The sequence below is a fragment of the Giraffa tippelskirchi genome, chromosome 12, assembly GCF_054371585.1.
Source record: "Giraffa tippelskirchi isolate mGirTip1 chromosome 12, T2T-mGirTip1v1.2.pri, whole genome shotgun sequence".
Classification (NCBI taxonomy): Eukaryota; Metazoa; Chordata; class Mammalia; order Artiodactyla; family Giraffidae; genus Giraffa; species Giraffa tippelskirchi.
Genome location: NC_137286.1, coordinates 2,414,366 through 2,437,888, shown reverse-complemented (window position 1 = coordinate 2,437,888; position 23,523 = coordinate 2,414,366). Strand labels below are relative to the sequence as shown.

At 57.0% G+C, this 23,523-nt stretch overlaps 1 protein-coding gene across 8 annotated transcripts; it reads right to left on the bottom strand.

The window, feature by feature from the left end:
• Positions 1-8,475: 8,475 nt before the first annotated feature.
• Positions 8,476-22,725, bottom strand: LOC145529069 (uncharacterized). Of its 8 annotated transcripts, none has more exons than XM_081548659.1 (13): positions 22,345-22,725; positions 18,216-18,777; positions 17,725-17,824; positions 16,050-16,142; positions 14,752-14,852; positions 13,159-13,254; positions 12,666-12,789; positions 11,675-11,788; positions 11,112-11,267; positions 10,666-10,868; positions 10,303-10,464; positions 10,064-10,162; positions 8,476-9,651 (listed from the first exon to the last, which is right to left on the bottom strand). In XM_081548659.1, exons 1-13 carry the CDS (start codon positions 22,499-22,501, stop codon positions 9,639-9,641), a joined length of 1,980 nt encoding a protein of 659 aa, XP_081404785.1. In that variant the 5' UTR covers positions 22,502-22,725; the 3' UTR covers positions 8,476-9,638. The 8 variants fall into 8 exon arrangements, with proteins under 8 accessions (XP_081404785.1, XP_081404787.1, XP_081404789.1 ...); XM_081548661.1 differs by having other exon boundaries at positions 10,064-10,141; XM_081548663.1 differs by having other exon boundaries at positions 10,666-10,793.
• Between the last annotated feature and the right edge of the window lie 798 nt (positions 22,726-23,523).

Below are 23,523 nucleotides of genomic sequence, written 5' to 3'. Positions count from 1 at the left end.
CTCCAGGCAAGAATATTGGAGTAGCTTTGCAGTGCCCTTCTCCAGGGGCTCTTCCCAACCCAGGGATCGAACCCACATCTCTTACCTCTCCTGCATTGGTAGGCAAGTTCTTTACCACTAGCGCCACCTGGGAAGCCCTAACTAAACCTGTGGGCCACAGCTACTGAGCCTGTGCCCTAGAGCCGGTGCCCCGATACAGGAGAAGCCACCGCAATGGGAAGCTACAGAGTAGTCCCCGCTCGCTGCAACTAGCGAAAGCCCATACACAGCGACGGAGACCCAGTGCAGCCGAAAGTAAATAAATAAATCATTTTAAAAAATGATTGGCCTAAGGAAAATGGGAAGAAATGCCCCATAAAAGTGATTCAGTCTGCCACAGGGGCTTGACTCAAGGGCTCTCTTGAGTCTGTCTGTGTGTCTGTCCACACATACTCTACTCTTTTTCCTCCTAATAAATACTTGTTTCACTAATTTCCATCTTTGTCAAAGTTTTTTTTCTGCCAAGTCAAAGAGTCAGGCCCTTGTCACTGACCACTGGTCTAGGGGCTAGGATTCGGTGCCCTCACTGCCTAGACCTGAGCTCAGTCTCTGGCTGGGAACCGAAGCCCCGCTTCAAGCCCCTGCGGGCTGAGACCATTCGAGATCAACACTAAATAAAAATACTGGCTTTCGCAGAATACAGTTACCAAGGTCAGAGGCATCAAGAACTGACCCCGTTATCTCAGCCTGTGTTCATGGGGTGCCAGCTCCCACTCAGAAGGCTGCAGGCCACTCCTGAACTTCCCTTCCTGACGACCTGCCCTGTGGACACTCAGCACCAGCATCAGTCCTGGAGACCCCCCAAGTGCTCAGCCATCTTGCCTGAGCTCTTCTCAGACAAGACCTGGACACGCAGCTGCCTGGCCCTGGCAGGGCCCCTGGCTGGAATAAGGAGCCCCATCTCTTCCTGGTGCTCTGTCCTTCCCTCCGAGGTCACTGCCTGGCAGTCTGGCCTTTCTCAACAAAGTCAGGTTCGGAAATCATCATCACAGCCGCTGAACACTATGTACGTATTCAGAACATGTCAACTAGAGCCAAGACACCCAGTTTCTAACCAAGTTTGCTCTTAAATAAACGTGCGTAAGAGAAAACAGACAGAAGTGCTACTTGGGTTTGCAGTGATTTGCTTAAAGGAAACTTTATCTATTCTAAAGCAAATGGTGAACTGCCTTTCCTTTGTCTCCCTGGAAACGTTGTCACCAAGGAGCACTGGACCTGGGCCACACTGCCCGGCGATCCCTTCTCTGAAAGGAGAGCGTGCCTGGCGAGAGGACAGGAGGGCAGGGGAACCCGGTGTCCCCAGCGCTTTCTCTGGGAGGTAGGTTTCAGGAAAGAGTTCATCTGGGAGCCCAGAAACTGGCAGTGGGTTCCTTTAGAGCTGCAGGTCCCTGCCAGTCCTTGGAAAGTTCTGGTCCTCAGAGAGAAGACTGCTGGAGAAGACGTGGGCTAGTGTGGGACGGGAGAGGACAGACACTCTTGGGTCGAAATCCAGGTTTCCAGTGGAAGAGACGGAAATGATTCCAAAGGCTTCCTCGATCCAACCCATCCGTTAACTAGCAATAATCCGGCGCCTCTGGCGGTGCAGTCTCAGAGCCAGAGGCCAGGACCCACGGCCGCCTTTTGCCCATCCTGGCTGTTCTGAGACATCCAGGGTCGGGGGAGGACTCGCCAGGGGTCGCCAGCCCGCCTCCAGCTCCTCCAGCAACCCTTCGTGGCGTCCGCCGGGGGTAGGGGAGAGGGATCACACTTCTCGACAGCCTTCCCCCCGCCGTCCTCCCCGCCTGGTGGTCCACGGCCCGCGGTCTGAGGCCCGGGAGGACGGACTGGCATTTCAAGGCATTTCGAGGCCGGGGACCGGGCAGGGGAGAGCGCGGTCGCGGGCGGAGCTGGGCCCGCGTTGGGGGCGGGGCGGGCTCCCGGGACCTCTGAGACCCCCGGGCTCCCAACCCCGGCCCCTTCTCTTCCTGCCCGACCAGAACCGCGCTTCCTCCTCGCCCCCGGAAGGGAGGCGCCCCGCCACGTCCCCGCGAGCCCCTCCCCGCGTGGCCCGCGCGTCCCCCCGCGGCTCTGATGGGCGGCCTGGGGGCACCGGTGCGGAGCAGTCGCGCGCATGGCCCCGCAGGACGCGTGGGCGCCACTGGCTGGGGGTCTCCTCCTCCGTGGAGTCCAGCCCTGGATGAGGGGCCGCCGGAGGTGGCGGGGCCGGCCTGTCCCTGCGCCCGCCCACCGCTTCGGCTGCCCCTTCGAGGCCCCCGATGCCGAGACACCAGCAGGGCTCCTAGGAGCCCCGGTGCCCATTCTCCCCAGCGGGCGGTGGGCACAAGGTGATCAGGGAGGGGGACCGGGACGCGGAGAGGGGGAAGGGGACACGCCACTTCTTTCTTCAACAGGAGGGACGGGTCTGGGCTTCCGGTGTCTGCCCAGGGCCTCCCGCAGCCACACACCCTTCTCCTAGAGCAGGGCTCAGGAGGCACCAGGAGGCGGCAGGGACTCCCTGCGCACCTCGTGCGGAGGACCAGCCACCACACAGGCCGGATGGCCTGGCCCTCCCGAGCCTCTGAGCGGGACTCCCCAGGCTAGACCAGCTGTCTGGTCGTGTGTGTGTGTGTGTGTGTGTGTGTGTGTGTGTGTGTGTATCCAATCCAACGTGTGTGTCTGTGTGTGCACGTGCGTGCTCAGTCCCACGTGTGTGTCTGTGTATGTGTGTCCAGCTGCCTGTGTGTGTGTCCAGGTGCGTGCGTGCGTGTGTCCAGTTGTCTGGACGGGTGTGTGTGTGTGTGTGTGTGTGTGCGCGCGCGCGTGCTCAGTCCAACTCTTTGCGACCTCATGGACTGCAGCTCGCCAGGCTCCTCTGTCCAAGAATTCTGGAGTGGGTTGCCATTTCCTCCTCCACGGGGTCTTCCCCACCTGGGCATCGAATCCACTTCTCGTGCATCTCCTGCGTTGCCCGGCGGGTTTCTTACCGCTCGCTTCACCGGGGAAGCCCAGAGAACTGGGACTCTCAGGGGTGGGCCAGGGCGCCCTCTGCTGGCCAGTGAGGCCGAGGTTGGAAAAAAGGTGGGTGATAGGAGCCCGGGTTCCTGTGTGTTGTGCCCCCAAAGTGATGCCCTCCCCACCCAGCTGAGGGTCTTTCTGGGGGAAGGACGCAGACTGACCCTGAGCACGGTCCAAGGGAGGGACTAGGTCGTGGTCTATAGGTAAAGCCTGCTGGGAAGGGGGCGCTAGGGTTACAGGCTGATGGGGAAAGGGGGTGGAGGTGATCTGGCACATTGCACCAGGCTCAGGGCTCCCAGAGACCTTCCGTGTCAGTGGAGCTTGGGCCCCAGGCCTAGGACAGTTCCATGGGGACAAGGGGATGATGTGAAGGCCAGGCTTGTCCTTCCAGCCCAAGACAGAGGAGGCCGGGGCCGGCACAGAGCCACCGGGCCCATACTCTCACAGCCCTTCCCAGGGAACCTCTGTGAGCATCCTGACATACTGCTCTCCCCCCAAACTCTAATACGTTCCAAGAAATAAAACCATATAGACAACATTCTGTGATACCGCACAGTAAACACAAAAGATAAAAACAAATCAGAAAACAAAAAGAACCTCTCACCTGGAAATTTAAATTTAAAAACTCTTTGAGCACTTCCCTGGTGGTCCATGGTTAAGAGTCCACCTGTTAATACAGGAGACACAGGTTTGATCCCTGGCCCGGGAAGATCCCTCATGCCACGGGGCTACTAAGCCCATGTGCCCCAGCTACTGAAGCCTGAGCACACTAGAGCCGGTGCTCCTGAACAGGAGAAGCCACTGCAGTGAGAAGCTCGTGCACAAGACAGTAGCCCCTGAGCCTCAAGACTAGAGACAGTCCATGTACAGCAATGAAGGCCCAGCCCGACCAAAAACAAAAGCGAAAGGTAAAATAAAAACACTTGGACATCTCTAGGGTCAAAAAGGAAATATAGTCCTGAACTGTAAATTTCTTTTAAAATATATTAAAGTACTATATATCAGAGCCTATGGGACAAGCTAAAACAGTGTTTAAATTCTTAAACCAATTCTAGGTCTCAGCCCCAAAACAGTTGTATGAGAGTTACTCTTTTATTTCCTAGAAGGAGAAGGAAAAGGAGATAAAAAATGACTTGACTGCAGGCAGCTTCTGCTCATGCTTCTTTAAAATTAACTGGAAGGGGACTTCCCTGGTGGTCCAGGGGCTAAGACTCCGTGCTTCCACTTCAGGGGGCAGGCGCTCGATCCCTGATCAGGGAGCTAAGATTCCACGTGCTGCAATGTGCAACCAAAATAAGAAATAGATTTAATTTTTTTTTAATTAACTGGATCATTATTCCCAAAGGCTAAGCGCTCAGTTCAATTCAGTCTCTCAGTCATGTCTCTTTGCGGCCCCATGGACTGGAGTACCCCAGGCTTCCCTGTCCATCACCAACACCTGTAACACTATGACCAGCCTAGACAGCAGAGTAAAAATCAGAGACATTACCTTGCCAGGTCCCTCTAGTCAAAGCTTTGACTAAAGGTCGCTCTACTCAAAGCTAAGATTTTTCCAGTAGTCATGCATAGATGTGAGAGTTGGACCATAAAGAAAGTTGAGCACCGAAGAATTGATGCTTTTGAACTGTGGCGTTAGAGAAGACTCTTGAGAGTCACTTGGACTGCAAGGAGATCCAACCAGTCAGTCCTGAAGGAGATCAACCCTGAATATTCTTTGGAAGGAGTGATGTTGAAGCTGAAAGTCCAATACTTTGGCCACCTGATGTGAAGAGCTGACTCATTTGAAAAGACCCTGATGCTGGGAAGGATTGAGGGCAGGAAGAGAAGGGGATGACAGAGGATGAGAGGGTTGGATGGTGTCACCGACTCAATGGACATGAGTTTGAGGAAGCTCTGGGAGACAGCGAAGGACAGGGAGGCTTGGCGTGCGGCAGTCCCTGGGGTTGCAGGGTCAGACACGGCTGATTAACTGAACAACGGCAGCATGGTGTCCACTGAGAAAAAGTCTGATGTAGTCAAATTTATTGTTGTTTTTTTTTATTGTATCGATTATGCTTTTGGATCTTCGTGTAAGAAGTCCTTCCCTGTCCAGATGTTAGAAAGATTCTCCTGCATTTTTTTCTAACTTCATATTTTTGCCTTTCTTCTCTCTAGGGTCCCTCTGTGCATGCGGGGTTAAGTAAGGACCGCTTTATTTTCTGCTGATGGTGGGGACCCCGGGTATGCCGCAAGGGTCTCCTCCTGCCACTCCCCTGCTCCCTGCCCTCCTCTCTGACCGTGACTTTGCCTTTGTCTTCCCATCAGATATCCTCCAATTTTACACCGATTTGGCCATTTGGTGGTGTAGTCCATCCCTTTTTAAAAATAATGTATTTATTTTATGTTATTGGTCACTCTGTGCAGCTTGCGGGGTCTTAGTTCCCTGTCCTGGGACTGGACTCACGCCCCAGCAGTGGAAGCGCTGAGTCTCAACCACTGGGAAGTCCCCAGCCCCTCACTCTTCCACTCAGTAAACCTCAGTGTGTTTCCTGAGCTCCCAAGGATCTCAGTGGCATCTGGTGGGATGACTTTGGATTTGTAGCTTACGTGGGTGATATGGTCATGATTCTGTCAAACCATCCAAGAGCAGGTGACACTCCTGTCACCCAGATCCCCTCAGTGGGGTGAGCCACCAGGACAGGAAGTCAGTGTGTGTTGGGGGTGCTCTGCTTGGGTGAGGACCTGCGTCCTCCGGGTGCTCTGGGCTACAGCTAACTAACCCGGGGGTCCTGGAGTTGGTTAATTACGGGACCAGTGGAGCCAGGCTCTGGATCTTTCCTCCACGCATCTCTTACCTTTGCCCTCATTGTGCAAAGATGTTGACCAACCTCTCCACGGTCCTACAACTGCATCCAGGGGCAGGGAAGCACATGTGCCTTCTGGGGACCCTGTCAAGTAGCGCCCAGACATCCCCACCTCCCCTTCCGGGACATCCTTCTGTCTCTTTCTCTGGCCTGAGTCCTGTCACCTCCTGCCTGCCCATCTGAGCCCCGGGAGGCCCCAAGGAAGGGGGGGCACTGCCCAGCCTGGCCGTCCTGTCCCGCCCTCCTCTTCTCCCCACAAGCCCGGCTCGCTGTGAGGTGAGTGCGGCATTGGGCTGCGGCCGGCTCTGCACCATCTCCCCGGCTGGAGGGAGGGAGGAACCGGGGGGCTAGTCCCAGGCCTGTGGACCCAAGTGCTCTTGTCACAATCCGCCCAGGGGACAGGGGTGGGGACAGGCGGAAATTCCTCCTGAGCGGCCACTGCGGGGGGAGCCGCAGTGGTTCAGACCACTGTGGTTCAGACCACAGTGGTCCATGCAGGGGCTCCCCAAGGACCCAGGGCCCTCCAGGGGCTTGAAGAGTTTGCCAAATGTTTAAGGACGGTGAAGGAGCCCCAGAGCTCCTTTGTGGTCACCTCAGGTTCTCACACTGCCCCCTCCTGTGGCCACACTCTCGTCCCCGCTGTTGTCTGGGGCTGACAGGGTGCCCCTCGCCCCCCTGCTCCGGGACCTGAGCACCGCCACTCTCCAAGCCTGGACAAGGCCAGCCTGTGGAAGGCCTGGGAGTAGGGGCTGCCTCTGGGACCCTCGGTCACCGGGGCAGGGGTTGCCCACAAAGGCTGGCCTTTGGCGCCCTCTGGTGGGCACTGGTACTATCTGCAGGGACTGCTCTCAAGGACCGAGGGGCGGGCAGTCCTGGGTTTGTCCCCATACCCACACTGAAGAGCAGGCTGGCCCTGAGCAAGTTGCACTCCACTCTGAGCCTCAGTCTTCTCATCTGTAAAATCAGTAGCAGTCAGATCTAGGTCAAAAGGTTGTCAGAGATGAGGCAGTGCAGACAATATGGTGCAAGCACCCACAAGATGACCCACAGCACCCAGTCTCTGCCCCCTTCCCGGGGGGACAGAGGCGCTGAGGCCCACGAACAGAGGGTCACGGCATCTTCCCCAGCCCCCCAACCCCTGCCAGCAGCTGCCAGGCCAAACAGGCCACACAGGGTCACCCCTTGATGGAAGCCCTTCAGCTACCGCTGCCCGCAGGCCTGAGCGCGCTGGCCTGGCACAATTCTCCTGGGTCGCCTGCCTGCCCCCCCACCATTTCCGCCGCCCCTCACCTTCCTCAGCTGTGCCCCCGCCCGGCTCCCGCCCGGATCTCCTCACCCACCCTCCCCACGTGGTCTCACAAACTCCTACCCCTCCTACCCTCCTTCTAACCCTGGCGGGGTGCGGGGGCGTGGCATCCTGCCCCCTTCCCCCGCCCCCCACAGCCCAGCCCACCCACCGCCCTGCTGCAAACACAGCCCCTCCTGCTGGCTCATCCCTCCTCCCTTGGGGCTCACATCCGCGCTGTGTCCATTTGTGTGTCTTCCCCATATTCAGGCTTCCTGATCAAGATCCTCCAGGTCTTGGTTTTCGTCGGGGCTGAGGGAGGTCCGACCCGCACTGGGAACCTCCGCCCGCCCGGGCAGCGCATCAGCAGTGGAGCAGGGCGGCCCAGGGTCGCCTGCAGGCGGCCCCCTCAGCAGCCCCCACCCTGCAGGTCACTCTGCAGGCGGACCCCTCAGCAGCCCCCACCCTGCCCCCACCAAGAGCTAGCCTGTTTCTGGGTGGCCAGTGTCCATCCCGTTGAGGCCATGGGCTTGGGGGGGGCGGTCTCAGAAGGGACTTGAATCTAGAATATATATTTTTAAAAATGCTTACAGCTCAGTAACAAAAGGCCAAATAACCTAACTTATAATCAGTAGTTTCTGAATAGAGATTTCTCAAAGAAGATATACATATGGCCCATAAGCACATGAAAAGATGCTCAACATTGTTATTCATCAGAGAGAATGCAAATCAAAGCCACAGTGAGGGGCTTCCCTGGTGACTCAGTGGTAAAGAATCCACCTGCCAACGCAGGAGACACAGGTTCCAGCCCTGATCTGGGAAGACCCCACATGCCGTGGAGCAACTAAGCCCAAGGGTCACAGCTCTTGAGCCACAGCTGCTGAACTCACACACTGCAGCTCCTGAGAGCCCACGGGCCTGGGGCCTGTGCTCCACGGTGAGGAGAAGCCGGAGCACCGCAACTAGAGAGGACCCCCTGCTCTCCACAACCACAGCCAAGGCTGCTCAGCAACAAAGACCCGGGGCAGACAAAAATCAAACTAAATAGGTAAGTAACTAAACAAAACCACTGTGAGGGACCACTGCACACCCGTTAGGGTGGTTATCATCAGAAAGTCTGAAATAAAGAATGTTGATGAGGGTACGGAGACACTGGGCCCCTTGTGCACTGCTGGTAGGAACGCAGAACGGTGCAGCTACTTCAGAGAAATACTCCAAAGTTTCTCAAAAAGTTAAACGCGGACTCACCATTTGACCCAGGAATTGCACTTACAGGTGGAACACAGGAGGACTAAAAACACATGTCCACACAAAAACTTGTACACACGTGTTCATAGCAGCATTATTCACAGCAGCCCCAACCTGGAAACAACTGAAATGCCCATCAACGAATGTATGAATAAAGCAAACATAAAGCAGAGTATCACTCAACTACAAAAATGAATGGGGAACTAACTTCCTTGGTGGGACAATGGCTATGACTCCACGCTCCCAATGCCGGGGGCCTGGGTTCGATGCCTGGTCAGGGAACTAGATCCTATATTTTGCAACTAAGAGTTTGAGTGCCACAACTGAAAAGATGCTGAGTGCCACAACTGAGACCCAGCATAGCCAAACAAAGAAGGAAAAAATTTAAAAAATGAGCGGAACGTGGATGCAAGTCACAACACCGATGAACCTTGAAGCACAAAGCTAAGTGAAAGAAGCCAATCGCAAAAGGCAATGTATAATGTAATTCACTTTATGTGATGTGTCCAGAACAGACACGTGTATGTGGCCAGAAAGCAGAGCAGTGACTGCCTAGGGCTGGGGGCAGGGTGGGAAGAGGGGTTTGGAGTCATGCCAACAAGGTTACAGGGTCTCTTTCTAGGGTAGATGAAAATGTCCTAACGTTGACTGTGGTGATGGCTGCACAACTGTGAATATGCTGAAAACCACTGAATGGTACATTACACTTCAGTGGGTGAACCACATGGCATGTGAATTGCATCTCAATAAAGCTGCTGTCCACCAGGAGGGGACACGCAGCCAGGCTGGTGGGACACTCCCGTGCCTTGCCCTCTCCCGGCCCCGCCCTCTGGTTCTTCTGGGTGGACTGAGTAGGTCGGCCTTTCATCGCCTGGTGTCTGACTCAGGATCCTTTTGGTGGAGGAGTCCAGGCTTGAGAAGGATGGCTTCCTTCTGGATTTCAGACTGCCGCCTGTGAAGTGGCCGGGGGCACACACATCCTCTGCCTAAACCGGGTCCCGGAGCCACACGACGTCCACAGGCCCGGGAGGAGAGGCTCCCCGAAACGAGCGTTCACTTTCATCGGGCGCCGAGGAGATGAAGACAAACATCTGACTGGTCCTCAAGACACAGGGCTGCTCCTCTGCCATGAAGATGTTTGCCAGGCAACAGACAGGACAGCTCTCGGCCAAGACCATGGTGACAGGCATCTCAGGAAAGGAAGCGAATAAAATAGACCGGGGGCGGGTCTAGGAGCCAGACCTAGAGGGAGGAGAATTTCAGCAGGTGGGAAGGGCATTCCAGTGAATTTCTATTATTTTTTCCAAACACCTTATATAAATGAATTTATATTTCTCAGTTTTAATTTCAAATAATGGAACTCTCAATCGATATAACCACATAAGCTACAGTTCTTCAGTTCAATAACTGTTCAAACTAAAGGAGTCTTGCAACCAAAATATTCAACAACCGCTGGCTCGGGGCCCGGGAAGCTGCCTGCAGGCGGGCGGTGCAGTGTCCGCTTTGAGCAACTGGGCCCTCACTCCAGCCCAGCCCCTCAGCCTGGTTCCCTCCGAAACCCCCAAGCCCCTGCCCCAGCCACTCCGCCCAGGGCTGGATCCTGACCTACCAGCATCCCTGGAGAAGGCCCTGGAGCCCGCACACCCTCGGTCACCTTGTGAATGCCATGAGGAAGCCCCAGGGGCAAGGGCAGCAGCTCCTGAGCTCAGTCTCCTCGGGCTGGTCCTGTGTGCTGAGCAGCAGGAAGAGGGCTCTGTGCACCCGCGGGCACACAGAGGAAGACTAGAGTGAAGTCTCGAGCAGCGTCTTCCGGGGCAGCTGGGACAGCAGGCCGTTCCCCAAGTCCCCAACCCCCCCACCAACCACGACCCCCAGGACGCTCAGACAGCCTACCGGGGAGCTCCGGACATCAGGAGGGGATCTGGACTGGGCCGCTCCAAGGGTCCAGCTGGGTGGATCTCAGTGTCAGGAGGCGGAGAGAATAGTGAGGGGCCTGCATCGGCCTGCGGGGGACCCTGGGCAAGTCCTTGCCCTCCTCTGGCCTTGGATTCCCTCCTGAGGACAGGAGGCGCTGAGATGTGTGGTTCCGGCCCAGGGCTCCCAGTCTCTGCCAGCAACTCACCCTTCACACCCTTCATGCCCTTCATACTCACCCTTTACACGGCCTGCGCCCTTAGCTCAGGCCCTCCCCCGCCCAGACCCGGGCTGAGCTCTCCGCAGGCTCCCCTCTCTACCTGCCCCCCTTCTGCCTCTCACCTCACATAGTCTGGGAACCTGTCCCTGAAGGAGGCCAGCCATTCATCCAGACACGGGCTGTCCTGCTTCCCGCTGAGCTGGAAGACCTCCACAAAGGCCTCCAAGCCAGGGGCTCCGTCACCGAGGCCCTGCAGACAGGAGCTCCCAGTCTCACCCAGCGTGGGCCTCACCCTGGGGTCACCGCACAGGCCCCCAGGCCAGCCCTGCAGGGGGGAGCAGGGTGGACCTGCCCGTGTCACCTCCTGAGCACCCCTCAGGCTGCAACCCCCCGGCCCTGCCTCCCCTCTGCCCAGAGCTCCAGGGCCGCCCTGAAAAACCAGCCTGGCACAGACAGGCCTGGTGGGGTCGGAGGGGGATGGCCAGCTCCAGGCCAGTCGGGGTGAAAAGAGACAAACCGGAAAGGGGAAGGTGGCCCCATGGAAGCTCCCCGGGGGTCCCGGGCTCACCTCCTGCCTCCCGAAAGTCTTGTACATCTCCCGGACGTCCGTTTCTACCTGACCCCGGTGGTCTTCCCACTTCCGGGGCTTCAGCCTCTTAAGGTGGGTGACCAAGGCCTGGAGGTACTCAGTGAAGACCGCTTTGTACAGACTTTGCACGAGGCTCTGCCCCCACAAGAGAAAGAGGATGCAAAAGGCTGGAGTGAAGCTGTCCCAGGACAAGGTCTCGTGGCCTCAGGGGCTCAGCGTTGGGAATATGGGCTGCAGAGCGGTCCATAAAGCCTCTCGAGCTGGGTCTGTGGGGCCTGGCCCCCAACTCGGCAGGCCTAACCCCTGACCACTGGGCTTCCACGACAAAGTCGCTCCTTCCCGGGGTGACCGCCAGCTGGCCCCTCACCTCCCTCGGGAGACCAAGAACCAGACTGGTCTTGGACCAGGGCCTTGCAGCCCTGCCTGTCTCAGGCCCTGGGCCTCCTTGTTGGAAGGACGGCTCCCATAGCCCTGGGGGCGGGGGGGACGCCAGCAGCCACACAGAGCTGACCCCCCGGGAGTCCCCTTCTGCTCCTTCCTACCTTGTACGTGGAAAGAGGAAGCAGGCTGGGGTAGTGCTCCAGGCCGTGCCTGAGGGATCGCAGAGCTTGAGCCAGGTCCTCGTCTTCCCTCCCGAAGTGATGCCCCAGTAGGCTCTGAGCACAGGAGCATCACGGTCACTGAGGCCTGAGCCCAGGCTGACCGGGCTGTCTCCCGTCCTTGCCCTTTCTCTCCTCCAGCCCTGCAGCCCCACCTCCCCAGCCCTGCTCCCCGCTAGGCACAGCCCTGGACCAGAAGGGCCCGCATCCCAGGAGCCAGAGGCTCGCCCACTGTCTGCCCCCAAGCTCCGTCCACCTTCTCCTGCCAACTCCTGCAAGCCTCCCAGATTCCATATGCAACCCTTGACACCAAGTCCTCCCAAGAGCCCTCTCGAGTCTTCCTGGAGCCCCTCACTCTCCTCTGGGTCCCCAGCAAACCAAAGCATGGCACAAGGTCTCAGTGAGGCTTCCGCCCTCGTCTCAGCTCCAGAGACCTGTGGCAGGGGTCACAGCTAGGCTTCACTGCCTGGGATGCACGTGGGGCAGAGCGGGATCGGGGCAGGGGCAGGGTGTCAGGCCTCCGCTGGTCTGGCAGGACAGGTGGCTCCACAGGTAGAGAGAGCCAAGAGCGGGTCTGGCCGTGGACAGAGGACTGCAAATGTGGACCCTGCCCAGGCAGGTGCCCTCTGTGAGGGTGGAGCCGGGCCTCCTGAGCAGAGAGAAGGCCAGCCCCAGCCCCCTCAGCCGCACGGGGCCCGTCTCTGGCCAGACAGGAAGCTGAGCTGTCCTTCTCCCACTGCAGACCAAGGCCCAGGCTCGGGCAGGGCGGAGGCTGGACGCAGGCAACTCCAAGCGAGCTGTGCCTGGGCTTTGCTGTATCCCCCTCATGGCCCTGGGCTGGAGAGAGCCCGGGAGACACAGACAGGCACCCTCTGACCACACCATTGGGAGCAGCAGAGGCCCCGCGCGAGGGCTGGAGCTGGGGGTACGTCACCTGGTACAGGCTTCTGACCCCGGACACGAGGTCATCCCGGCTCCGGTCCTCGATGGCGCTGATGGTGCGCAGCACCAAGCCCGCCAGGGGAGCGTGGGCCTGGCCCAGATCCTGCCACGTTTTCCTGTTGGAGGAAACCCAAAGGGCCCGTGGGGCCTGGCTGGGAGCCCTGCGGGCCCGGCCACCGCCCTGAGCCTCTGTGTACCCTCATTTCCACACCTGGTTGTCTACTTCATTCCCACTCTTTTATTTAAGTATTACATTCCCGTAGCATGAAATGCAAAAGGTACGAGAGAAAAACTCCTTCCAGAGGCAGCCAGTGTTCCTGGCATCTGGTGTTTCCTGTATGAAATCCTGCCACTGTGTATCCAGGTTGCGGGGTGGGGGTCACCCCCGCTTCTCACATAGGCACCCGGTCTGCAGTCCATGCAGAGTGGCCCCCCGGGTCCGAGGCTGCCAGCCCCGCCCACACCTGGGTCACACCGGCACACACCTGAGGATGCAGCAGTTCTGCAGCACGTGCAGCTGGGGGGAGGGTCCGGCACCGGCCTGCTGCTGGAGGAAGCGGGGGGCACCCTCACCCCGGTATCTGCGTATGAAGGCGGAGATGCAGGCGCCGCCCCGTGGGTCAGTCCCATTCAGCAGTGCGAGCCGTCCCCCTTCTCAGCCTAACTGCTGCTTCTTCCGTGAAACAGCAGGTGTGGGTGGTCGTGGTCAACGTGTGGACAACTGGGGCAGGCTCTGCGCCAGGCACTGGAGCAGACGCTTCCCAAGGCTCTTTTCCTGTAATGCTGTCCCCGGCCCTTTGCGGTAAACGGGACGGGACTGGGTTTCTCATGTGGTCTGGAATCACAGCTAATGCTGCACTCATCCAACAGGTGAAGGAAGAGGTAGGAAACCAGGCCTCCTGGGTGTGTCTGGAGTGCCCACAGGAAGGGGAGGGGGCACCCCACACTCTGCCTGGGCCATTGCAACTCATCCTCCCAGCAGAGTGGGGAAAGAGGAGTCAGGAGAGGCATGTCAAACGGCAGGAAAGAAGGGGTGCCTTTAAATTCCTAGAACACAAATCGTGATCTCAAACTAGCCACCCCGTGGTGTTTGGTTAAACATTTAAAACCTGGCTGATTTCATCTAAAAATTCACATCTCTGGCCTCTCATGAGTAACCTGCCTGGTGCCAGGCCCTTCAGAGACCCTCTGAAGGTGAACACAGCCACACTGGAAATCCCGGAAAAAGGGGGCCCCGTGACGCTCCGGTACACAGCGCTTTGCCCCAAACTTGCTTCTCACTAAGTCTGGGCAACCCTGGCCACAGCTGCCCTCATCCCAGCCCCCTGGGAGAGAGGGAGCCCCCCCCCACCAGCCACAATCTTGGGCCGGGGCAGAGCTGGGTGGGACCAAGGAGACTGACAGCAAGTCCTGCTGCGAAAACCAGAGCGGGGAGTGAGGCTCTCAGCTCAGCCGCAAGGTTTCAAGGAGCGCCCTGAAATCCAGTAACCGAGAGAAATGGTTCTTTATCGCAGTTTTTAAAAGCTCGATGGCAGTTTCCTGGCGGTCTGATGGTTGGGACTCTGCGATTCTATTGCTCTGAGGCAGCGGTTCGATGCCTGGTTGGGAAACAACACCCCACAAGCCATATTTGGGCCAAAAAAGAAGATGAAACAGACAAGAAAACCTCAACATCAGTGGAACAAAATCCAGGATGCACAAATTTCAAAGAAGGACGGGAACCGAACCCGGGTTCCCCCTAAACTTGCCCTGCTGTGCAACAGAGAGCCACGAGCCCTATGCCCCACACGCTGTTCAGATGTCAGTTAGTTAAACTTAAATGAAACTTAAACCTCATTCCCCCTTAAAACCAGCTGGACAGCTGCCGGGCCGGGGCCTCCAGGCTGGACGTCTCCGCGGTCACACAGGGCTGCCTCCAGAGCAGGCAGGACGGGGGCACCCGGAGCCAACCAGCCCTCCCCCTGCATGTTGTGAACTGGCCCCGGCCTGGTGGCTGGTGGCGAGGTGAGCGCTCTGACATGGCTTAGCTGAACCCGGTCCAGGCCTCCCCACCTGGGCAGGGCTGCCTTTTCACTTACCTTTTCAGAAACTCTGAAAACGTGTCCAGAACCAGGGCTTGAACCTGGCTGGTGATGGGGGGCCCGATGTCTCGAACCGAATCTATGGTTCCTTTCAACAGCTGTCGGTCAAAGCAAGTGGGCTCTTGGGGGACAGCGGCAGACCGCACAACCCAGGGATGCGGGGAGGATGTGGCCCCCCGACTCCACATCTGTCCCAGCCGTCCCCACACCTTGTCCCCTTCCAAGCCTGCCTGCTGCAGATGGCAAGGGGCAGACCCCTCCCACCAGGCTCCCCCTGTCTCCTCAGGCCTCCCACTCGCACCCAGACTGGGTCCTGCCATCAGCCTCACACACTTAGAGTTTCTCCCATTTGACACACACTGAGGCTGCACCAGCCTCCTCAACAGGAGCTGCCAACTCTCCCCCAGGCCATCCCCCAGCTCAACTCCCTCCCCCCACCCATGCTCTCAACAGGGCATCTCTGTGTAAAGGCACTGAGGATGCTTAGTGTCTCCTCATCTTCTCTCTCTCCAGCCCCAGCAGTCACAAAAATCAACAGAAACACCAACTCACCCCTATGAAGAAAGCCAAACACATGCACACACACACATACAAATATGAACTGACATGTATACACAGGCACACATATAGAGGCATATACACATACGCTTACAGATATGCATATGCACACACACACGCACACATGCATATACATGTGTATACATGCACACATATGCATATACACATACATGTGCTTATACATACACACTCACAGGCACACACATATACATATGTACATGCACGTGCACGCATGCACACACGTGCATAGAGACACATGTGCACACATTCATACACATGCACGCACATGCTCACACTCATGCTCATGGACCAAACATTTCACACCAGATGGACTGGACAGTGTCTCCTGGAACCTCAGGGCCCTCCCCACTGAAGCCCCCCGCTCCTCAGACCCCCATCTCTTCCAGGTCCTAAGTGAGACCCAGGAGTGGGTCCTCATGAGATGAGAGGCTCCCCGCAAATGCTCCTCCCCAAAAGATACGCCCTGCACCCCGACACTGGGACCCCAGCATTGGAGAGACAGGCCTGTGGTGAGCGCTGTCTGCCCCGCTCCTTGCCTGGCCTCAGGCACCGTGCACCCCCCAGCACCCGCCCTGCTCCAGTGCCCAGCAGCGCCAGCCTCCCCCTCCCCCGCTCAGCCCCCTCCTGTCTGTACCACACCCACGCCCCTCCCAGCACCCCAGTCCTTCCAGGCCGGCCCCTCAGGAAGGTGCCAGTGGCCCTCATGGTGGGCATACCTGGAAGATTTTGAGGAACGCCTGGCAGGGAGAGCTGGCCCACTCTTTCTGATCACAGGTCAGGACATTTTCTAGTTGTTTTTCCAACTCTTTCTGCTCAGAACACAATAAAAGCAACTTCCATCCCCATGTTCTCTCGGGCACAGCCAGGTCCAGCCCCCCTATAGCTGAGGCTGGGGTACCCCGACTGAGGACGGGAGTGAGGGGCAAGTCTTCGACCAGCCCAGGGATCCCCACCAACCAGCAGCCTGAAATGCCCCCACCTGGGGACCCAGTTTCCCGAGTAAAGCCCTTCTTTCACGGCCCACATCCATCAACCCATCACGGGAGGCCTGACACCTTCTGGATCCTCCCCACCCCTAGTCCTGAGAAGATAACCGCTTCTGTCATCACCACTCAGTCAGGGGCAGGGGGATGAACAGCTACCTTCCTCGGGGTCCTGCAGGGTCCCTGCAGTGACCAGGTCAGAGAGGGGTGCCCAGATACCAACGGACTGGGGGTCAAGAGGACATGGGATGCCAGGACTGACAAGGCCGGGGCCACAGCTTGGAGGTTACCACAGCCTGTGGAGACTTGGCTGGGCTGGGGATCCCCAGGCCGCTGGTACCCCGTGGAAAATCTCGGGGTGACCCCTCAGGCAGGTCCAAGGCGAGGACAAAGGCTCAGGAGGAAGCCCCCTCCCACTCCGCTGGCCAGAGCCGGCTTACCGGGGGCCCTGGCGGAGGACACTTGGCTCCAGGCCTGCTCCACACTCAGTGCGTCTCCACTCTTAGCCTTGCCCCCCGCACACCCCCACACCCCCACGTCCCTAAAACAGCAGCAACCTTATAGGGCTGGTGGTGTAGGGCAGGGAGAGAGTGCCCCAGCCCTTGGCACCCATCCCAGGGGAGGGCGGCTGGAGCGGGGGGCGGCGTGGGGACCCAGCAGCGGGACCCTTTCATCCTGCCTGGGGGTCTGAGCTGCCACCTGGCAGCTCTGCTCAGCTCAGTTCAGTGGATGAGTGTGGAAGGCAGAGAACGACAAGGCCCGGATTCTCAGGCAGAGACTCCACGAGCAGGAGGCTCTGACCCGGGTGCTTCAAGGGGACGGAGCCTTGAGTTAGGCCCGCAGGCCTGTGAGCGCCGAGGAGAAGGCCGGGCATTTCTATCAGTGACTGGAAAACTCCATTTTAAATGTATACATGTCCTGTATCTCACTTGTGACAGCAAATCACGTTTTTTAAAAATGGTTGCGGTAGAAAGCTGTGATAGCAGTTTAAGTGCTCACCATGTTTGAATGAGAAGAGAATGAATTGGAGGAGGAAATGGCAACCTACTCCAGTATCCTTGTCTGCAAAATTCCATGGACAGAGGAGCCCGATGGGCTACAGTCTCACCGTGTCTGCCATGGATTAACTTCCTGCACCCTCCGGGGACAACTGACTCTCCATCTAAGACTCCCAGGCTCTGGGGTTGCTCACTGGAGCCTGGGGAGCCAGACTGCACTGCTGGTCAAAGCCGCAATGGGACTCGGGGTGGAGTTCCCACAGGCCGTTTTGTAACATGTCCTGTGACGCAGACCCACGGGGCAGTGGTCAAGGGCCCGGATCCATCCTAGGGGTGGACTTGGGCTCCAGCTCAACCCCCAGATGCAGGACAAGGAGGCTCGGTGGTGGACGTTCCCTGAAGCCAGTTACCTGGATCAGCTCCACCAGCCGGCTCTGTACCTGGGACATCCAGGTGACAAACATCAGTGGGTCCAGGATCCTGGCGGCGGCGGGCTTCGGCGTCTTCCTGCTGGATCAGAAGCAGCCGTGAGGGGCTCAGACCCGGCTGCGGAGCGGGGAGGGCTGGCTCAGAGCTGAGGGCGGTGCACTCCAGGCCAGTCCCTAACCCCTGCTCAGGGGGTTGGGGGCCACGCACGGGAACTAAGGTCTCCGCGGTCATACCTGAGCATGAGCTCGTGAAGTGAGCTCCCCACACACTCACCGACAGGCTCACACACCCACACCCACGCCGCACCAGGAACGCACTGACACGCACACCCACAGACACACATGTGTGTGCTCAGGCTGGCCCCTGAGTTCACCATCCCCGCCCACCGCTCCTGCCCCAGGAGGCCCTTCCGAAGGGCCCTGCGCTAACCGCAGCCCTGGCCCAAGACCCCAAGGCCCCGAGGCGGACTCACTCCAGCTGCCCAAACAAGGTCTTCCTGGCCCAGGTGTAGAGCTCCCGGCAGCTGTCCCCGTCTCCGCTGCGGGCCAGGAGCACAGAGAGACGGTCCAGGAGCACCTCCTGGAAGCAATCTCTGTAGGTCGCCGAGAGGCGGGCTCCCAGCCGGCCTGCCCTCTGGGGGCCTAGGCCATGATCCACAGCCTTGGCCAACTCCGCCAGGTACCCGCCCAGATGATCCCCCAGGCTCAGGGGCACTCGGTCTCCGGGACTTGGGGGCACCTGGTTCTCAGCGTCACTCCTCAGCCGTGTCCGCAGCTGGCAGTCCCAGGAGGCCAGGTCACCACCCAGCTCCCGGGAGGAGCCCCGGGCCCACTCCACTGTGGCCGCCACCGACCTGAGCTTCCTCTGCAGCTCCCGGCCGCCCCTGCTGCCCTCCAGCGCCTCCCGGATGACCTGCCACATGCCCTGGGCCACGACCCGGTACTGAGAGTCACGGTCCTGCCCGTCCTCTGCCAAGGACGAGATGCTCCGGCAGGCTTCCAGGAACCGGCCCTCCAAGACCAGCCGTGAGAATCCTGGAAGAAAGGAACCCGAGGCCCGTGTCTCAGGGAGGCCGCAGGAGGGGATGGCGGGATAGGGGCGGGGGGCTGCCGCAGTGCTCCTCAGGGTGACCTCGTTTGCCTGGGGTGCCTGTGCTAAACTCGTCCATCCGTCAGAGGAACCGGCAAGAAGATGAGGCTGCCTGCTTGAAGAGCCGTTGGGGACCAGGTCTAGGGGACAGATAGAAAACTAAGATCATGGCATCCGGTCCCATCACTTCATGGCAGATGGATGGGGAAACAGTGGAAACAGTCAGTAGCTGACTTTATTTTTCTGGGCTCCAAAATCACTGCAGATGGTGATTGCAGCCATGAAATTAAAAGACGCTTACTCCTTGGAAGGAAAGTTATGACCAACCTAGACAGCATATTAAAAAGCAGAAACATTACTTTGCCAACAAAGGGTCTAGTCAAGGCTGTGGTTTTTCCAGTAGTCATGTATGGATGTGAGAGTTGGACTATAAAGAAAGCTGAGCACCGAAGAATTGATGCTTTTGAACTGTGGTGTTGGAGAAGACTCTTGAGAGTCCCTTGGACTGCAAGGAGATCCAACCAGTCCATCCTAAAGGAGATCAGTCCTGGGTGTTCACTGGAAGGACTGATGTTGAAGCTGAAACTCCAATACTTTGGCCACCTCATGTGAAGAGCTGACTCATTGGAAAAGACCCTGATGCTAGGAAAGATTGAAGGCAGGAGGAGAAGGGGATGACAGAGGATGAGATGGCTGGATGGCATCACCGGCTCAATGGACATGCGTTTGGGTGGACTCTGGGAGTTGGTGATGGACAGGGAGGCCTGGTGTGCTACGGTTCATGGGGTTGCAAAGAGTCGGACACAGCTGAGTGACTGAACTGAACTGAACTGAGCTCTATGGAGTACTGGTGTGTGTGTGTTAAGTCGCTTTAGTCGTGTCCGACTCTTTTTGTGACCCTGTGTACTGTAGCCTGCCAGGCTCCTCTGTCCATGTCCTCCAGGCAAGAATACTGGAGTGGATTGCCAGTCCTCTTCCAAGAGATCTTCCTGACCCAGTGATCAAATCAGTATCTGAGTCTGTTGCATAGACAGTCAGATCCTTTATCACTGAGCCACCTGGCAAGCCCTAAAAGAAATGTAAACTTTATCTTGCTTAAACCACTGTTTTGTTGGGTCTCTCAGTGAAAGCAGGTGAATGTACATCATAATAACGAAAAACTTTGAACCAGGGCATATTGGGTCAGGACAGCCTCCAATTACATTTGACTCCATTGGCAGGGGTAAAGAGTTCCTACGTACTCCTAGTAAATAGCTCTGTTTTTTAAAAATTAGTTAATTAGCTTTTTATTGGAGGACAATTGCTTTACACTGTTGTGTTGGGTTTTGCCCTAAAACAACGTGAATCGATCATAACTACATATATATCCTCTCCTTCTTGAGCCTCCCCCCACCCCCCATCCCACCCGTCTTGGTCATCACGGAGCACCAGGCCAGGCTCCCTGCCGGTGCAGCAGCTTCCCACCAGCTGTCTGTTTTACACGCGTGGTCGTATATTTATGCTAATGCTACTCTGTCAGTTCATGCCACTCCTTCCCCCGCTCAGCTCCTTTATGATGGTGAATTAGCTTAGATTCGAAAACAGGAAATCTAGCCCCTGGTGTCTCTGTGATGTTACCAGCCTCAGGGCCACCCCAGCATCACTGCTCTTCTTTCCAGAGAGGCATTGTCCAGTGAGCAGCCACGAGCCATACGTGGCTACTGGGCACTTGAACTGTCCAAACTGGGCTGTGCTGTCTGTGCGAAACCCACATCAGTTTTCACAGACTGAGTAGGAAAAAAGGAATGTAAAATATCTCACAAGGTTTTGTTTGTTTGCTTGAATGACCGTGCTTCGCGGTATGTGGGATCTCAGTTCCCTGGCCCCGGATGGAACCCCCGCGCTCTGCATGGGAAGGGCGGGGCCTTAACCACTGGACCACCAGGGAAGTCTCTAAAACTTCTTAACAGTGATGATGCTGATTGACTGTTGAAGCATGCTGAAATACTACTTTAGCCTAGTAAACTATATCAGCAAAATAATTTCACCTATTTCTGTTTTTATTTTCTCCCGTGACTATGAAAGCTTCCTGTGTGTGGTTTCACGCTGTGTCTCCACGGGACAGCCCCCCCCTGGAGCTCACACCTCCCTCCCCCTGAACCTCAGAGAGGAAACCCCTATTGATCTTGCCCCACCCTGGCTCCCCTCTGGGTGGGAGCCCCGATCCTCCTCCCCAAAAAGGCCAGCCACCCTTACAAAATCCTGAGGTCCCACAGGCTTCCGAAGAACATGGCTGTGTTGATGTTATCTGTCAGCAGGAATACTGGCATGGACGGGGTGAGGCTGAAGAAGGTCAGACACGGGGTGGTGTCCCCTGCTGTCTCCACACACGCCCAAGCGATTGGGTGAAGGCAGGCAGGCCCGGCCAGTGCCCACCATGCCCTTCGCAAGCTGGGAACCTGAGGACAGCTCGGCTGCCCCAGACCGCCTGACCATTTCCCGGTTCCCTCTCAAGCCACACATGGGGCACAACAGTTGGGAAAGGAAGGAAAATGACCCTGGAACAGTGACCATTCTGGCAAAAGTGCCCAACGTCACCAGGCTAGTGAGGACCCAGGAGACGCCCTCCGAGATCCCATCTCCTGTGAGTCGACTGAAAGATGCTTGTCCCTTCTCAGGTGATGATGCTGGTCACCGTCCAGATATCAGAGACATAACGCCAGTGTGGCCCCCTATCCCCCACGACCCTGGGCTCCCACTGCAATTCTGCAAATTCCCACCGACCACATGGAAAACCATGGAAGCCTCTTCTCTTCAAGAGAACTCTAGCTTATAAAAGCACCAGCTTCTCCCAAAAAAACCCAGCCTTTCCCCAAACAACCCCCAAGAGCAGAGCCTTAATTAACAGAGCAGTCCGGCCCCACTCCCCAACTCAAGGCCATCCGGTGAGCTCCCCTGGACACAGCCCCAAGCAGGACTGTGGGGACACACGTGGGTCCCCCACAAACCAGACACACTCAGCCCCACGCTCACCCCGTGCTCCTCTTCTCTCACTCCTGCGCCCCAGTTCTGGTTGTCTGGTTTGGAACACGGACCCCCTCACTTGCTGGGCAAGTGACTCAGCCTCTCTGAACCTCCGTTGCCCCAGCTTTGAAACAAGCTTCACATGAAATCCATGGTGAGGCGCGTCTCACGAGAGGGAGGTCTCTGGGCTGACGGACTCTGTGTGGGCACCACTCCTGTCCCCTGGTGTGAGCTCGAGTGCCCCCCTGCCCCCGGCCCGGGGCTCAGCTCCATCTCACCCCCACGGCAGCCTATTGGCACCAAGCCAGCACCTCCGCACCATGTGAGGCCCTCCAGGCTTGGGGAGGAGGGGTCTCATCACTCTGCCGGGTCCCCCCCAAACCCTCAGCATGACAGCCTCAAGGGCGGCGTGCAACCAACACTGAAGGAAGGGATGGATGAGGAACAGAGGAAGGAAGGGGCAGACACGCCTTTCTGCCGGATGCAAAAGGTAAGAGCGACCCGGGTACCTCCAGAGCTTCCTGCCGGAGGAGCAGCAGCAGTCTGGGGCTCTCGATGCCTGCGGAACCAGGCCAGAATCTTCCATCGTTTGTTTTTGGGCTGGCCTTTGAGTTTTCTGTCTGCTTCTTCTCTTTCCTCTCTTGATTTTTTTTTCCACCAACCCATCTCACTCCCTTGATCTGTCCAGCTCGGCAGACAGCCTCTCCGGGGCTTCTGAGTCACTGGCTTTCTTAGTCAGTCTCTATCAAACAAATGAAATTAAAGGCGGAAAGTTGGATGACAGCCTGAGAAACTTCCTCTGCAACTTTGTAGAATTTCCCGAGTTTCCCTGACCAGGGCTCCCTTCTGAGCACCCGGGGAGTGGCAGGTCCATTATTCAGCCCATGAATGTTTCCCTGGTATCTTGGGTCAACTCTAGGATGGAGCAAAGGCCACACAACTGGGCAGGCCACGTGAGTCCTGTGCTCACAGCGGCCCGCACCGCCCCCACGCTTCTACCCCATCTCTGTTGTCAGTAGTAAGAATGCACTTTTGTTTTGGTTGGGTTTTTTTTTAAGTTTTTTTTTTTTTAATCTGTCATTAAAAAAAATTACTTATAGCTGTGATTTCTTTCTTTTTAAAACAAATTGTGGTAAAATATATAGAACACAAAATTTCCATTTCAATCATTTTTAAGTGTACAGTTGAACAGCATTAACTAATACACGTTTTGGGGCAACCACCACCATCATCCCCTCCAAAACTCCTCTCTTGCAAAACGGAAACTGTCTCCATACTGACTCCCCATGCTCCCTCCCCCAGCCGCTGCCAGCCCCGCTTCTCTTTTCTATCTCCATGAATTTGAGTATTCTAGGAACTTCATGTAAGTGGAACCAAACAGTATTTGTTCTTTAGTGATGATTTACTTCACTCAGCTTAAAGTCCTCCAGGTTCATATATGTTATAGCATGTGTTGGCCTTGCCTTCCTTGTAAAAAAAAAAAATGAAGGGCTATGACCATCCCCTGTGGACCGCTAAGATTCTGCAGTCCCAAGGGAGGGGGCCTGGGTTCCATCCCTGCTCAGGGAACCAGACGCACGCCGCCACAAAGACTGATCCTGTGTGCCACAGCTAAGACCTGGCTCAGCCAAATAAATAAATAAATATTTTCTAAAATATACAAAACTTTATTATCAATTCACTTTTTA

What these genes read in the sequence shown, in the direction of transcription:
- LOC145529069 (XM_081548659.1), bottom strand. Translation starts at nt 22,501, where the DNA reads ATGGGTTGGTGGAAAAAAAAATCAAGAGAGGAAAGAGAAGAAGCAGAC. An exon ending in ACCTTGTTTGGGCAGCTGGA is followed by an intron (nt 17,825 to 18,215) that starts GTGAGTCCGCCT and finishes CTTCTGATCCAG; the next exon opens with CAGGAAGACGCCGAAGCCCG. An exon ending in TTTTCAGAGTTTCTGAAAAG is followed by an intron (nt 13,255 to 14,751) that starts GTAAGTGAAAAG and finishes CTTCATACGCAG; the next exon opens with ATACCGGGGTGAGGGTGCCC.